We start from the raw sequence: 16,368 nt of genomic DNA, 5'->3' as shown, positions 1-16,368 counted from the left end.
CCACGAGACAGACGACACGCCCTCCGTGAGGCAGACGACACGCCCTCTGTGAGGCGGACAATATGCTCTCTGTGAGGCAGACGACACAGGGTCCACGAGACAGACAACACACCCTACGTGAGGCGGACGACACGCCCTCCGTGAGGCGGGCGACACAGGGTCCACGAGACAGATGACACGCCCTCCGTGAGGCGGACGACACGCCCTCCGTGAGAGGGACGACACAGGGTCCATGAGGCAGACGACACACTGGCCTCAACAATAAACTGGAGCACACTGATGTCCACGCAGATGTCACAGGGCGGGCACCGCTTCTCTGTGTGTGTCCAGCCACTGTGAGTCGGAGCCCACTGGACAGCAGCTCCCCCGGCCATGAGCTGGAGCGCCTTTCCAGGTGCTCATGGCTGCTTGTCGGTCTTCTCTGGTGAAACGTCTATTCAAATCCGTTGGCCCTCTTTTGATTGGGTACCTGGCCATTTTGTCATTAAGCTGTAGGAGTTTTTTACATATTCCGCACATCAAACCCTGATCTTCTCTGTCCTGCCGTCCTTCAATTTCTCTCCCCATCTGTGGGTCGTCTCTTCACCTGATGGTTGCACGTCTTTGTTGAAGATGCTTTAAGTCTGATGACGTCCCGTTTCTTTCTTTCATCTCTGTTGTTCGTGTGCCACATCGAGGTTGTGATGGCAAGCAGACCTCAGAGCTGCAGTCATGGGGGTGCGAGGCATCCCCGCCTTACAAAGACCTCTAGACCCCCATGCCAAGGTCCTTGTCGGCCCCCAGTGCACACCCCATTGAGGCAGGGCACTGACACGACCCAGGCCTGCTGGGACTGGCCCAGTGCCACCCTCAGGAAGCCCTGTCGAGTCAGGGGAGAGTCAGGCTGCACTGATAAGCAGAGTGGGGTCCAGAGCAAAAATACCAGAGGCAGGAGGGCCCGTGGGAGACATGGCCAGTCCTCACTGCAGGCGTAAGGCCCCCAGGCGGGTGAGACTGAGGTTGGGGGTGCAGGAGATGAAAGGGGGTGGAGGGGACAGGATCCCCACACCAATGGGTAAGGGCCTGGTGCTCTGGGCTGCTCAAGGTCACGTGCGGAGATGGCCTGGCCAGGCTGGAGCTCCTGGGGTCCCTGAGCACACCGTCACCATCATCATCATGGGAGAGGGCCGGGTGCTTGAAGAGAGTGGGGAGCACTTGGGAAATGGGAGGAGGGCAGGCAGGGGGGCTCTGGCGCCCCACCCCCCCCGAGCATCTAAGTTGAGACAGGCCGCCTGCCTGGTGACGCAGGGACAGCGCAGGGACGGTCTCCATGGGCACCACGTGCCTTCCGCTCCCAGGGAACCCAGCAATTTCCTACCCACTCCATTTCCAAAAAAGACACACTTATTTGAGATGTCAGCAGGCTACATGTCTGTGTCTCCTTCCTGAGCCCCACCTTGGGGACCATAGGCAGCACCCACTGGTGCCCCACCTCCACCAGCTGGGGGCCCCCCAGACAGCTCTGGTGGGGGAGGGTGAAACGGAACCTTCCAGAGAACTGCTCCAATGCAGAAGGGGAGGGCAACGTCGAGGGGGAGCCGGGCTCAGATCCCGAGACGCACCCAGTTCCTGTGGGCTCACTGAGCACCTGGGCCGTGACAGGTGTCCGCAGTCAAAGACGTGCCAGAAATGGACGGACGGACAGACGTGTCACAGAGCGGCTGCAGTTCACACCCAGGGCAGCATGGAGGGGGCATCTGGGCGCCCAGAAACCTCCACACTGAAGTGTCAGGGAGCAGCGTTAGATTCTGGCTCCACCATCACCGCCGGGGGGGGGGGCGGTGGCACAGGGTGACCCACAGCGGTACAGACACAGTGAGGCCCAGAGAACAGAGGACGTGCTCATCTCTGCTGTGAGACATGCTGCTCAGCAACTACCTCAGGACAGAACCCTGCCCCACGCCCAGCCTGGCACCCCACCCCTGCCCTGCGCCCAGCCGGGCACCCCAGCCCTGCCCCACGCCCCAGCCCACCTGGCACCCCACTCGTGCCCCAAGCCCCAGCCCACTGGCACCCACCCCAGCCTCTCTGGAGCCCCAGCCCACCTGGCACCCCACCCCTGCCCTACGCCCTAGCCCACTTGGCACCTGCCCCGGGCTCTCTGGAGCCCCAGCCTCCGGGGCACCCCACCCCAGGCTCTCTGGAGCCCCCACTGGGCACCCCGTCCAGGCTCTCTGGAGCCCCTGCCTGCCCAGCCTCCCACCCTGTGCTCTGTAGAGCCTCGGCCAGGCACCACACTCTGGCCTCACCTCTCTGGAGCCCCAGCCCAGCCCCCCACCCCGGGCTCTCTGGTGTCTGTCCCTCTAAATCACACACCTTCAAAGTCACATGCCATGGTGTCCTGCATAAGCCATGATCTGGCTGTTCAGACACAGCGTCCTACACGCGAGTGTGGCGGGGACAGTCCTCAGATTGCCAATGAGGAATAGCAGCTGTTGCACTCAGTGAAATACACCAGGCCTGGCTGCAGGGTCCCCTCATTCTCAGGGAGCCCCAGGGCAAGTATGGTGAGCTCCCCATCACGGGGAGGAAGTGCAGGCCCAGGCACACAGGTGGCCATCTGCCGGGAGGCAGGTCGTCACAGGGGTCAGGCAAAGACAGACTGCAGACCCTGGGCCAGGGACACGGTGCTTTGGAGATGGGCTGGGAAGGGGTTGGCAGGGCGGGGTCCCAGCAAGCTCCAGGCCCACCAGGTCATGGCCCAGAGCCTCCTGGAAAAGGTGCCTCAGGACCAGGGGAAAGGCAGGTAGGTGTGGGGAGGGGTGCATTTGGGGCTTGGGGGATAAAACCCCCAAAAACAAAACCCACTGCTGTCAAGCTGATTCCAACTCATGGTGACCCATGTACATGAGAGTGGAGCCAGGCTCCGGTGGGTCCTCCAGGCTGTCATCTTTACAGTCACAGTGGTTTCCAAAACAGCCAACAGATGGAAAGAACTCAAAGGAGCCGTGGTGGCGCAGTGCCTAAGGCACGTGACTGCTAACCAGAAGGTCGGCGGTTCAAACCCACCAGCCAAACCGATTAGCCACTGCATGAAAGGAAAATGGGGCAATCTCCTTCTGCAAAGATTTACTGCCTGAGAAACTGATGGGGTCACTGTGAGTCAGAATGACTCAGTGGCACTGGGTTTGGTTTGGTTTGGGTAAACAACCCAAGCGTCCGTCAGCAGGTGAATGGTTAAAACCAATGTGATCCATCCACACAACAGATCTTACTCAGCCACAAAGAGAAATGAAGTCTTGATCCACCCGACCCAGGGATGAACCTTGAAGACGTGGGGCTGAGTGGGAGAAGCCAGAGCCAATGGGACACACACTGTCTGATCCCACTTATAGGAAATGTGTCCAGAAAAACCAAAACCAAACTCACTGCCGTCTACTCAATTCTGACCCAAGGCAACCCTCACTGGGTTTCTGAGGCTGTCGGCATCTATGGAAGTCGATTGCCCCATCTTCCTCAAAGTGGCTGGGGGGTTTAAACCACTGACCTTTTAGCAGCCAAATCCCTTATCCACTACGCCACCAGAGTTGCACGAAAACCACTGCCGTAGAGTCGGACTTGACTCATAGCGACCCCTCCTTGGGTTTCTGAGGCGGTATCACTATGGAAGTCGATTGCCCAACCTTCCTTCCGAGGAGTGGCTGGTGGGTTTGAACCGCCAGCCTTCTGGTTAGCAGAGACCAAAGGTGATCAGTGGTGACCAGGGGCTGGGGGAAGGGAGAGAGTTGTTGGGGGATGGGCTTCTGTTTGGGGGGATAGAAACGGACGGCGGTGATGACTACCCAACATGGTGAACATGACTGATTCTACAGCAAGGGACCCAGGAGGGTCTTTAAGATGTCAAGGAGTGTGTGACAGGGATTTTACCAGCAAAAAATGAAAGGACTGTGCACTCAGGTCACTCACTTTTGAGCGTGTGCAGGTCCTCGGGGAGATGCCCAGAGGCCGTCCCGCCAGAATGCCCCAGGGCACATTTCCACTCCTCGCCCTTGCCCGCCCTGAGACCAGCGCCCAGCTGCCCCACCCAGCATTGAGCCGTGACTGTGCGTCTGCCACCCAGCTGTGAGCTAATTACACCAAGTTCCAGTCCGACTCCCTCTCCAGGCATATGTCCCCAATTAAGTCAGACCGCAGCTGATTTTAATCAATCTTCCCTGAAGCGGCCCGACTGGAAAACTCTCCTCCCTCACCAGGGGAATCGAGGCGAGTGGAAGCAGGAGGGGCAGTAGGAGGGGCCCTGCCGCCAGCCCTGCCGCCAGCACACAGCTCTGCCCCGAGCAGCCGCCTCTACCTGTCCTGTCTGGGGCTGGGGACCTGAGGCGTCCACACAGGAGCAGGCTCCTGGGGAGCAGGGGTGGGCACACGGGGCCAGCACCCCTCACGTCTTCAGCATCTCTGAGTGTCCACTGTGGGGCAATAGCCTTGCTACTCGGCCTGACACCTGCCCCGTGGCGAGGTCACCCTGACTGCAAGGAAGGTGCTGGGCTCAGCCACAAACACCAGCCGCCAGGACCACCCAGGATGAGCCAGGGCCAGGGGCCAGGGGCTGGGGGCGCTCAGGCCTGGCTGTGGTAGACACAGACACTGGCATGGTGGTCCAAGGAGCCCTGGCCGGCAGCTCCCTCCCCGGCCCCACCTCATGTCCACACTGCACCACCCTCACCCCCACATCAGATGATACCATCTCCCTCACTCGTTGATAGACCCCTGCCTCTGTCTGCAGGACTTGGCCTTGGTGCGGGACTGGGCGGGGACTTGGCCTGCGACCCCATGCTGACGCTGTGACCTGCCTGCCCGGTCGGCCAGCACCCAGCCCCCCAGCCGAGCACCCAGACGCACGCTGCACAGGGAGAGGCCCCCACCCCAGGTGCCAGGGCAGCAGAGCTCCGTGGAGAGGACACACTGGGGGCAACGGTTAGCATCGTCCAACCCATCCTCATGGCCACGCACCCAGGTGCAGAGGCACCCCAGCCCTGAGCCCGCCCCAGCTCCAACGAGAGACATCCAGAGAACGCTCCCCCTCAGAATGACAGGAGTTAGTGGGGGTGACATGGGCCACGTGTGGCCTGAAGGCACAGTGTTCAGTCCTCACTGCTTGTTACATCTGCTTCTGGAAATCACACCAGACACAGCCAGGGCACACTGGGCTTGATGCCTAGAAAATGGGGTGACTCTTCTTGGCAGGGACCCCTCACACCCAGGTGGGCCGTGACGGCCATGGTCTTGGGCTCTGCCTGACAAGCTGCCAGGAGACGTTAATAGCCACTGTGACATGGCCACAATGGCGGCCTGCAGTTTACCTGCCAACGGCCCGTGCTCCTCCCCATCAGGGACGGCAGCCCAGTTACAGCAGCTCGAGATGACAGGTCCGAGAGGTGGACCTGCGGCCTGCCGCACCGAGCTTTATCAAAGCTGTCACTTCTCCCGGCTCCAGGAACAGGTAATAAAAAAGAGATTTGACTCACTTCTAATAGGTGTCAAGATAAAATCAATGGCTGTCTAAAGCCTGGGTAGTTTCAACCTGGGGGTTTCCTGCCACAGACCTGAGGACAGAAGGGAAGAAGCCAGAGCCGTGTGCATAGTAGCCCTGTCACAGCTACAGACAGGTAGCATCAGCGGGGGCAACTGGAGCAGAAAACGGAAACCAGCAGAGAAAATGTCTCTGTGGCTTCTCCACCCCATTGTCGGCGCCTGGTGAATCAAACCCCGGCAGACCCAGCCTGGTCTCTCTGGTCAGTGCAGGGGGATGAGAGGGGTATCACTCCACTCGAGCAAGGAGGAGGTGGGGTAGAACAGCCAGTCCACAGGTGCCAGTTCAAGGTCAAGGATGTGTTTCCCTGAGGGGACAGAGGACAGGGCGGCCGGTGCACAGTGCCAGTTCAGGGTCAAGACACTCTTCCCGGAGGAGACAACTCAGGCCGGGGGCTCCGCTGGACTCCAGGACACATGTGCTCCACCCAGAAGGGGTGTGTGAGGGGTTCATTCCCCTGGAGCCCAATAAGCCAGGACGCAGGCTGTTCTGTGGGAGCGGGAACCATGGACACACATATTGGGAGAGTGCCAGGGATGGGTGACAGGGACCTCTCCCCAAGGACGCCTGCCAGTGCCTACCTGGAGGGTGAGCTTCTCAAGCTGCAGCTCCAGCACCTTCTTTTCTTTCTCCAGGCGGCTCCGCTCCCCCTCCAGCTCCTCCACCTTCAGTCTGCAGACAGAAAAGGTGTTAGGGATTCAACTGGGGTCCTCAAGCCCTGTGTTGTAAATGCTGCCCCCGATTCCAGTGGCTAGAATCCCACTCAGGAATGGGGTATCTTTGTCATGTTGATGAGGCAGGATTAGGGCGGGGCTGTCTTGAGTCAATCTCTTCTGAGATATAAAAGAATTTAAATGAACAGGCCAGCCAGCAGAGATGGGGGGAGATGGCATACCACAGGAAGATCCCCCAGGAGCTGAGAAGAAGTTGAAAAGACACAAGGGCTGTCCTTCAGAGCTGACAGAGAGAAAGCCTTCCCCAGAGCTGTGCCTTGAATCCACACTTCTAGCCTCCTAACTGTGAGAAGACAAACTCTGTTGGCTAAGCCCACCACTTGCAGGTGTTCTGGTACAGCAGACGAGAACCAAGACCGAAGGCGGGGCAGGAGGTACCAGCCCGTGCCCAAGAAGCCCTGTCTGATGGCAAGTGCGGAAGTGAAGGGTTTTTAGCTGATGCAGTTTTGTGCCCAGACAGAAAGGTGATGCCCCGAGAGTCAAGGAATGACAATGGCAGAAAAGCGCAAAAATGACACACGAGGGAATGGCCAGGAGAACCGACACGCGGCATGCATTCCAACAGGAAAGACTCTCAGTGGACTGTAATCAGTTGGAAGCATGCGGGGACACCAACAGGAGGTAGACTGCATGAGAACCGACATGTGTCCTGTGCCCACTGTCCGTCCATCCCAGCATGTGACAGCATTCTAAGAGGAAGTCACTGAGGGACAAGGAAGTGAGCTGAGGAAGTCTTAAAATCAATGTGGCGACAGGAAAGACCTCCCAGGTGGGGTGTGGGCAGCTCTGAGCAGCAGAGGCGAGAGGAGGAAATGAAGAAGAGGGGCAGGAGCCTGAAAGATGGCTCGTGTGAGTCCCCTTGTCCCCTAGGGTCCCGAGTGCAAACTGAAGGCCAGGGCTGGGACAGGAGAAGCCCAGGCTTTGGCTTATTGTACGTAGGGGCCTTTCTATCACTGTCTTCATGTTTGAGTTGAATTTTTTGAACAGGCAACATAATCACAGTGTTTAAGAGTCAAAACATCCGACAAGGCCCAGAGCAAAGAAAAGGAGCCTGGGCAGCCCAGGGCTTAAGCACTCAGTTGCTCATGGAAAGGCCGGAGGCTGGGACCCAGCCAGCAGCTCTGCAGGAGAAAGGGCCCAGAGACCTGCCCCGTGGACGGCAGCCCTGGAAACCCTGTGGCACTGCTCTGCTCTTTCACAGGGTTGTTATGACTTGGAATTGGCTAGACAACAGCAGGTATGGTTTGGACAGAGAAAGCATCCTGGTGGAGCAGTGGTTAAGTGCTCAGCTATTAACCAAAAGGTGGGTGGTTCTGTGAGAGAGAAAAACTGGCCATTTTCTGTAAAGCTCATAGTCTAGGAAACCCTGTGGGGCTTCTACTCTGTCACAGAGGGTCACTATGAGTTGGAATCAACTTGACGGCACCCAAGAACAACAATGGGAAGGAAGCAGTGGCCGGCACTCATGCACGGGACAGGAACCATGCCTGTTCCCCCCCATCAGATGGAAAAACATCATTGGTGGAGTGTTGGCTGGGGACCCGGGAAGGTCTTGGCTCAGTGGGCAAAAATCAACAGTTGAGTGCGCACTGCTCCAGGATGGCTAAGCAAGTTGAAAAGCAAGTCCTGTTCTTCTTCCCAAGAAGTTCAAATGCACCTGAACAGAGCTGAGAGAGCTTTACAGGAAAACAGAAACACCCAGCACCCAACAAGCTCAAGTTCACAAGGTCTGCCATCCACTCAAAGACGGCTGTTAGTGTCGTCGAGGATGTTGAGGGCAACCCTGTATGCCACAGAACAAAATACTGCCCGGTCCCGCCCATGCCCACAATCACTGTTGTCAGCCCACTGTTGCAGGCACTGTGTCAAGCCATCTTGTGGAGGATCCTCCCTGTTCTCACCGACCCTCTACTTGAACAAGCATGATGTCCTTCTCTGGGGACTGGCCCCTCCTGACAACACATCCAAGGTACATGAGACAGAGTCACACTTTCCTCATGTCTAAGGACCATCTGGCTATAATTTTTCCAAGACAGACTGGTCTGTTCTCCTGGCAGTTCATGGCATATTCCATATTCTTCACCAACACCATAATTCAAAGACTTCAACTCTTCTGCAGTCTTCCTTACTCATTGTCCAGCACTCACATGCATATGAGGCAATTAAAAATACCATGGCTTGAGCCAGGTGCACCTTAGTCTTCAAAGTGACATCTGTACTTTTTAACACTTTAAAGAGGTCTCTTGCAGCAGATTTGCCGAATGCAGTATGTCATCTGATTTACTGACTGCTGCTTCCATGGGTGTTGATGGTGGATCTAAGTAAAATGAAAATCCTTGACAACTTCAGTCTTTTCTCCACTTACCATAATCTTGCTTATTGGTCCAGTTGTTAGGATTTTTATTTCCTTTATGTCAGGGTGTGATCCATACTGAAGGCTGTAGTCCTTCATCTTCATCAGTAAGTCCTTCAAGTCCTCTTCACTTTCAGCAAGCAAGGTTGTGTCATCTGCGTACCACAGGTTGTTAATGAGTTGTCCTCCAATCCTGATGCTACATTCTTCTTCACAAAGTCCAGCTTCTCGGATTATCTGCTCAACATACATATTGAATAAGTATGGTGAAAGGATACAACCCTGACACACTCCCTTATTTTAAACCATGTAGTATCCCCTTGTTCTGTTTGAACGACAGCCTCTTGGTCTATGTCTAGGTTCTTCATGAGCACAAGTAAGTGTTCTGGAATCCCCGTTCTTCTCAAATGCTATCCATAATTTGTTATGATCCACACAACTGAATGGTTTGCATAGTTAATGAAACACAAGCAAACATCTTTCTGGTATCCTTTGCTTTCTGCCAAGATCCAGCTGACATCTGCAATGATATCCTTTGTTCTATGACCTCTTCTGAATCTGGCTTGAATTTCTGGCAGTTCTCTGTTGATACACTGCTACAACTGTTTTTTCAATTATCTTCCTTTTTACTTGTGTGTTTGATAATTTCTACATTCTGACAGATCACCTTTCTTTGGAGTGGGCATGTGTATGAATATCTTCCAGTTGGTTGGGCAGGTAGCTGTCTTCCAGATTTCTCAGCATAAATAAGTAAGCCCCTCCAGAGCTGCATGAGTTTGTTGAAACATCTCAGTGGGTGTAATGTCAATTTGTGGAGCCTTGTTTTCCTCCATTTCATTCAGTGCAGCTTAGACCTCTCCCTTCTACACCATCAGTTCTTGATCACATGATATTCCTGAAATGGTTGGCCATCGATGACTTCTTTTTGGTACAGTGACTCTATTCCTTCCATCTTCTTCTGACGCTTCCTGCGTCTTTCAGTATTTTGCCCATAAGATCCTTTGATATTGCAACTCAAGGTCTGAATTTTTCTTATAAATAAAGCAGAAAACAATTCAAAAAAATTTACAGAACTGCACACCAGAAAGAAAAAAGGTCAATTTAACGATATAATTTAGAAACTTAGGAAAAATAAAAATCTACTAGGATATGTAGGTGTCCTTTATTGTGATAACAACGAAGGCGTGTGTGTGTGTGTGCATGTGTGTGTGAGGGTATATGGTGTGTGGGTGCGTGAGGGTGAGAGGGTATGTGGTGCCTGCTGGGTTGGGGCAGGAGGGTACTTCACAGCGGCCATCCTCCAGGACAACAAAAAGCTGCCATTTCCTTTCAGTCTGGCTCTCACTGTAAATTTCTCTATGGACAGCACAGCTGTCAATTACCAGCCCAGAGGGCTACCCTGCCCACCCTGGTGCCCCAGTGGACACACTGTCCCTGAATAGGATGCAGTGTTTCAAAAACCCTCCTCTGGCTACAATGACGATTCAAGGAGAAGCACAGGAAGTGCTTAGTGGGCTCCAGCCCCCAGAGAGCGGTAACTGTCAGCGGCTCGCTGGCCACACGGCAGAGCCTGGTTCAACCCCCACCCGCCTGTCAGCGGAGGCTGGTGTGCTGCCAGGTGCTGGACAGGTCTTGGCAGAGCTTCCAGTCGAAGGACCACCCGGAAAGGCCTAGTATTCCGTTTCTGACTCTCAGCCAGTGAGAACCCCATGGGTGACAACGGTCTGACCTGCAACCCATCAAGGAGACGACGCAGGACCAGGCAGGGCTTGGTTCTGTGCTGTGTGCTGGGGAGCAATAAGATTTGGCTGCTAACCAGAAGGTCGGTGGTTCAAACCCAGCAGCTGGTCCAGGGGAGGAAGAGGAGGCAATCTACTTCCATAAAGATTTATTGCATCGGGAAGCTGACGGGGTCATTATGAGTCACAATTGACTTGAAGGCAGTGGTTTAACCACAACAACACAGAGTCCTGGGTCTCAGTGATTACGTGCTCAGCTGCTAACTGAAGGGTCACTGGTTCAAACCCACCAGTGGCTCCAGGGGAGAAAGATCTGCTGATGTGCTCCTGGAGAGGTTAACCTAACCAAACCAAACCCACTGCTTTGGAGTCGACCCTGACTCACGGAGGGGAGCTCTGCTGGCACGGTGCCTAAGGCATCTGACTGCTAACCAGAAGGCCGGCAGTTCAAACCCACCAGCCACTCCTCAGAAGGAAGACTGAGCAATCTGTTTCTGTAGAGATACTGCCTTGGAAACCCAAGGAGGGGTTGCTATGAGTCAGTTAGGGTTTTATTTTTTTGGTTTTCTGACTCATAGAGAGCCGATAGGATGCATGGAACTGCTCCACAGCATTCCCAAGGCTGTGATTTACTGAAGCAGCCGCCTCATCTTTCTCCCGAAGAGCAGCTCCTGAGTTCAGACCACCGACCTCTCGGTTAGCAGCCGCGGGCTCAACCACTAAGCGACCAGCACTCCCTCACTAGACCCCAGCCCAGACAAGCCCATGGGGAGTTCTAGCCTGCCCTCCAGGGTCGCTGTGAGTCAGCTTCAGTCAGGGACGGCCAGCAACAGCAGCTGTACTACAGGTGTCGGCCCTGCTACGGGGCTGCCGTCACCCTCTTGTCCAGCTTCCAGGGCCTGGCCCCTCTGCGAGGCCTCAGAGCCTGGCTGTGCAGCGTTTGGGGCTGTGCTCTCCTGGGGCCACTGCCTTTCCGTGGGCCCAGCAACTGAGCTCTGCGCCCCTGTCTGAGCACTGCCTGAGGGTGCAGGTTTGGACCAGAGCCGACCTCGCTTCCCAAGGCTCAAGACCACAGTCGGCCTGGAAGGGTGATGGGAGGGCGCCGACCACCAGGCTGGCCCCAGATCTCAGAGGCCCTGCTCTCCAGGGCCCTCGGCGCTCCAGCGCAGGGTGGGCGCAGAGCCAGAGGGTGAGGAAGCACCTGTGAGCGCTGAGCCTACAGCTGGGCCCTCTGGGCATCGGGGTCTGCAGACAGCCTTGCCCATCGCCTGGGGCAGGGAGCCCCCAGCCCCCAACAAGCCCCCCCCCAAGCTGGAGAGGCTCCTGCACAGGGTGGGGAGGCCCAGCCCGCCACAGGCGAGTGCTGGGAGAGTGAGCCTCCAGCCAGTGTGACTAACAGGCGCTGGCACAGACACACACTGTCGGGGATTACTGAGACCGCCCCGCCGCTAACCCACAGACACCGTCTAGGACTTGCTAGACCTGCTACTTGACAGCAGGGAATAAAGATTCAGATTCATTCCAGCTGGAAAGGCCCTTTAGCTGCTACCATTAAATCTTGATTCAAGTTTCCCTACTTTTGTTTGTCACAAAAAGTGACATTTCATGTATACATATATAAACCAAAACTGTATTCGACTCATAGCAACCCCTCCTTGGGTTTCCAAGGCAGTATCTCTCCAGAAAGATTGCCTAGTCATCCTTCCGAGGAGTGGCTTGTGGGTTTCAACCTCCAGCCTTCTGGTGAACAGTCAAATGCCTTAGGCACTATACCATCAGAGTTCCCGTACACGTATATATACCAAACCAAAGAACCAAACCCACTGCCATCGAATCCAGTCCATTCCAACTCTCAGAGCCCTAGAGGACAGAGTGGAACTGCCCCACAGGGTCTCCCAGGCTGCCATCTCTACGGTAGCACATTGCTGGGTCCTCCTCCAAAGGATCAGCTGGGTGGGATGGTACTCCCAACCTTTGTTACCTGTTGAGCACTTAACGACTGTGCCACCAGGACTCCCGACACATATCTACATCTGCACACTCACTGTCCACTGTTCCAGGGAACAGCTAGGTCGCTGTGTGGAACTCAGCACCATGTGAGAATGCTATGTTGTCGTACCGGCCGCCCCCACAGCTCCCTGCAGACACAGCTCCAACGATGCCCAAGTGGAGGTGGCAGGAGGAGCGCCTGCAGGCCCAGCCTTCGTTGGCCAGTGGCTTCCCACCCTCCGCTCCCCGCTCCCCTGACCGCTGCATCCTACGCTCCCTCCTCCGCCCTGGTTTCCACCTCCTCTACCTGCAGGCCCCGAGGCCCTCCTTCCTGGGGCCACTGCCCTCCAGGTATGTTTCTTGGACAGCCCTGACCACCTGACCTTCTTGCTCCCCAGGCAGCCAAAGGGCTCGCCCACCAGTGCGTGCCTCCAGTCTGCTCTGTACGTTCCGCAGCCCCCACGCTATCCAGGCTGGGCTCACGGTTGCAGCCACCAGGGCTCCGTACCCCAGGCCCACTTGCCCTCCTCGGCCACTCCGAGCTTCAGCTGCAGCCCCAGCTAAGCACCATAACCCACTGGCCAGCAACGTGGGGCTCCCTCTGCACTGCACCAGGGCCCCAGCCTGCCGCGGCCGGAGCACTCATCTGCCCGAGGCCATGTGGACCGTCCCCCCAATGGACCAGCTTCTCCCTCCCACACAGACCCCTCTCCCCGACAGAGACCCCCTGCCCCCACTCCCACAGACCTGCCCCATGGGATGGTGCTGCCCCTGGTGCGCACTCCCAGTGCCCCCCGCCCAGCTCCTTCCACCTGGTCCCCCTCCAGCACCCTCCGCTGCTGTGCGAGGGGAAGGTCAGACAGGGAGACAGCTGCTCAGTGAGCACCCCGTGTTTACACATCCCACGCATCTGCAACGGAGCACACCCTGTGTCTGCAGGAGGAAGCAAGGCCTGGCAACCTCCTGGAGAAAGCAGCCAACGGACCAACAGAACACTGGGACTGCGTGCGGAGGAGGAGGAGGGGCCACAACAGTGAGCTGAGCATGGGCGGTGGCAAGGACGGCCAGGGGCCAGGCAGGCCTTGTTGTGCTGTGCAGGCCGCCGTCAGCTGGCGCGGACCCGATGCAGCCATCAACACGGGTACGTACACACACGTGCGTAACGGGCGAGTGCTTGGCTGCTAACCAAAAGGCCGGTGGTCTGACCCTCCCCAGGGCCCCTGTGGGAGGAAGAGCAGGCAGCCTGCTCCCATAGACTACACCTCCCAGACTACGGGGCAGTTCTTCCCTGTCCCGTAGGGTCACTATGACTCCAATTTGAGTTGACAGTATCCACTAACACAACATTTACACACACGTCACACAGGCCCAGCCTATGCCTGCCCCACCCTCTAGGAAGTGGGTGCTCAGGTCAGCCCTGGGGGTGAGGCCCTGCCGCATGCAGCCTGTCCAGCCCCCAGGTGAGGGGAGGTCGGAGGAAGGAGGCTGTTTCGGGACAAGTGTGATGAACAAGTGGCCATCAGTGCCCGCTCTGTCAGCCGCATTGCACAAGCACCACAACCAATTTTGCAGCAGATCTGTAAACCAAGCTCTCTACACTCAGAGCCGGGAGAAGGGAGACTGAGGGGCTTGTAAGAGGGAGACTCTGAACCCCCTTCCCTCTGTGTCTCCCTCCCCATCTCGAGGGCCCTGGGACTCTGGGACAGCAGAGACCAAATGTGCGTCTGCACCCTGAGCACTCCCAGGGTCTCCTTCCAGAGAGTTCTTTCAGAGAGTGGGACAGCAGCAAGGAGCCCAGTCTGAGTGTGGCGGGACGTCCTGCTCCCACAGGCCGCTTCGGTTCCATTCAACAGAACCAAGTCCTGTGTGGCATCCAGCCCTCCGAGCGTCTCCCCTGCAGGCACTGAGGACTGAGGCGTGCTGTAAATAGACACTGGTCCAGCTTCCATTAATGAGAAAAAGACCCGCTCCACAGCTGCATCTAAAACTGGCTGGTGGAACAAGAAGCTTGATATACGACCCCAGCATTGCAGCCTTTAAAAGTAAATGCAAACAAAATAAACCTAGTGTGTGGGACACACCAGCCCTAGAGCATGCTCTGTCAGCAGTGGGTGGGGAGGCTCAGACACAGGAGGCCCCAGGTGACTGCAAATTGAGAGGCTGGAGGTTCAAATGCACCCAGCGGCACTTCCGATAAGAGGTCTGGCTTCCCTGAGGGTCAGAGACGGAAATTGGTCGAGCAGTTTTATGCGGGGTCCCCAGGACATGGAGTCTGGCTTCCCTGAGGGTCACAGACAGAAACGGTCGAGCGGTGTTACGCGGGGTCCCCAGGACATGGAGTCGACTCGAAGGCAGTGGGTTAGACAGAGAGGGCCTGGCAGGAGGACCCCTCGCTGAGAGAAGAGGCCGCGAAGCAGTGCCCCTGGACAGTCAGAGAGCCGTGTCCGAGCGCAGGCCTGCTGCAAGCTGCTCTTTCCAGCTACTCTGCAGTCCCCGACGAGGGGTGTGGGCTCCGGGGGGAAGTGGCCTTTTTGACCAGGCTCCAAGCAACTGTGTCCCTGGGCCCCAGGACCAAGGCCCCACAGTCCAGGTGCCCCTCAAGACCTTGAGGCGGTGGCACCAGTCACCTTAGCCCCGAGGTCACAGCACTACACCTCTAGCCCTCACATGGGCAGTCCTGCCCCACCCTTTCCGGGACCTCCCTGCCTCTGGCGGCCCTGTACCACGGGGGACTCGCTCCAGCTTTCAGGGCATGGTGCAGCTGGTCTGCCGGGCCACCTTTGCTGCAGCCAGAGCTCACAGTGGCCTAGAAAGCCCTTCCTCTGTGCCCTTCTGGCCCAGTGGTCACAGAAAACCCCCAGCCAGCCGCCCCGACTCGCAGTGACTCCCAGTGTGTCGATGCAGAACTCCGCCCCACAGGGTTTGCAATGGCTGAGCTCTCAGAAGCAGGAGGTCTTCGGGCCTTTCTCCTCAGGCCCCGCTTGCTGGACTCGAACTTCCAACCTTTGGGGGAGGAGCTGAGTACTTTCACGTTTGTGACACCCAGGGTGCCCCTACCGACTACAAGACCCCGCTCCAAAGCCCTGTGCCTTCTATAATGTCACCACCGTCTTCATCCCTAGCCCGGGTGTTCCAAAGAGTCAGGGCTGGGCCTGAGAGGGACAGCAACTTCTTCAGCTGCGGGACGCCAGCACCTGGCTGGTGGGCAGTTCCTGCCCTCCCTCCTCAGCGCAGCAGCCAACAAGACGGGGCAGATCTGGTGGGCACCTCAGAGTGGCTCTCAGGACAGGGCCCTGCTCCCCGCAGGTCCATCTGGCTCCTAGTGTCGCCTCCACGTCCTGTGCGTGCCACGCTCCAGGCTGCTCCACCTGTGCCCGCCCTGTCCCCAAGACACAGCCTAAAAGCCTCCTACCTCACATCCTGACACCTCCCCTGGCTAGAAAGACAAGGGGTACTGGCGGAAGAGACGCAGCCACCGCCTCTCCTGGGGGCTGCGGGCTGGGGAGGGGCAGGAGAAATCTCGAACACATGCTGAGAGAAGCAAAAGGGCTCGGTGGCACGCGGAGAGAGGGTGCACGGCCGACAGACAGAGCCCATCCCGCCCGGCGGTGCTCTGTGGGCACCCTCTTCTGAGAGAGGGTGGTTCCGGACACGGCCTCCGCACCCTGTCCACAGCTCCTCGCCACCTCCAGGGACAGCACAGCAGGCAGAGGGGCTCTGCTGTCACCGCCCAGGTCTGTCCACCGTGCTCTGTCACAGCCAGCCGGGAAATGACACTGAGACACCCAGACCAGGAGGCGAGCCCGGGGACAGGACTCCACGTCAACCGAGAGAAGCTTCCAGGCAGGCAGGAAAGGAGAGGCTGTGGGCCCGAGTAGCAGAGACAGCAGGGCGGCGGGTCACACCTGAGCATGCCCACCTCCCCCCTGGAGGAGAAGCTCTGGTGGTGGCGGGTCCTACCTGAGCATGCCCACCTCCCCCCTG

The 16,368-nt window shown here is 57.3% G+C and overlaps 1 protein-coding gene across 1 annotated transcript in view; it reads right to left on the bottom strand.

Annotated features, from left to right (window-relative positions):
- The window catches only part of MAD1L1 (mitotic arrest deficient 1 like 1), a 370,401-nt gene that overhangs the window by 106,633 nt on the left and 247,400 nt on the right, over nucleotides 1-16,368 (bottom strand). Inside the window, exon 14 of the mRNA XM_007941221.1 lies at nucleotides 6,151-6,241. Within this exon, the coding sequence (XP_007939412.1) occupies nucleotides 6,151-6,241 (91 nt within the window). The remainder of the gene's footprint in view (nucleotides 1-6,150; nucleotides 6,242-16,368) is intronic.

Source organism: Orycteropus afer, unplaced genomic scaffold, assembly GCF_000298275.1.
Source record: "Orycteropus afer afer isolate SDZICR_OR568_19922 unplaced genomic scaffold, OryAfe1.0 scaffold00006, whole genome shotgun sequence".
Lineage (NCBI taxonomy): Eukaryota > Metazoa > Chordata > Mammalia > Tubulidentata > Orycteropodidae > Orycteropus > Orycteropus afer.
Note: the sequence above shows the minus strand (reverse complement) of the source record. Positions and strands in the feature narration are given on the sequence as shown.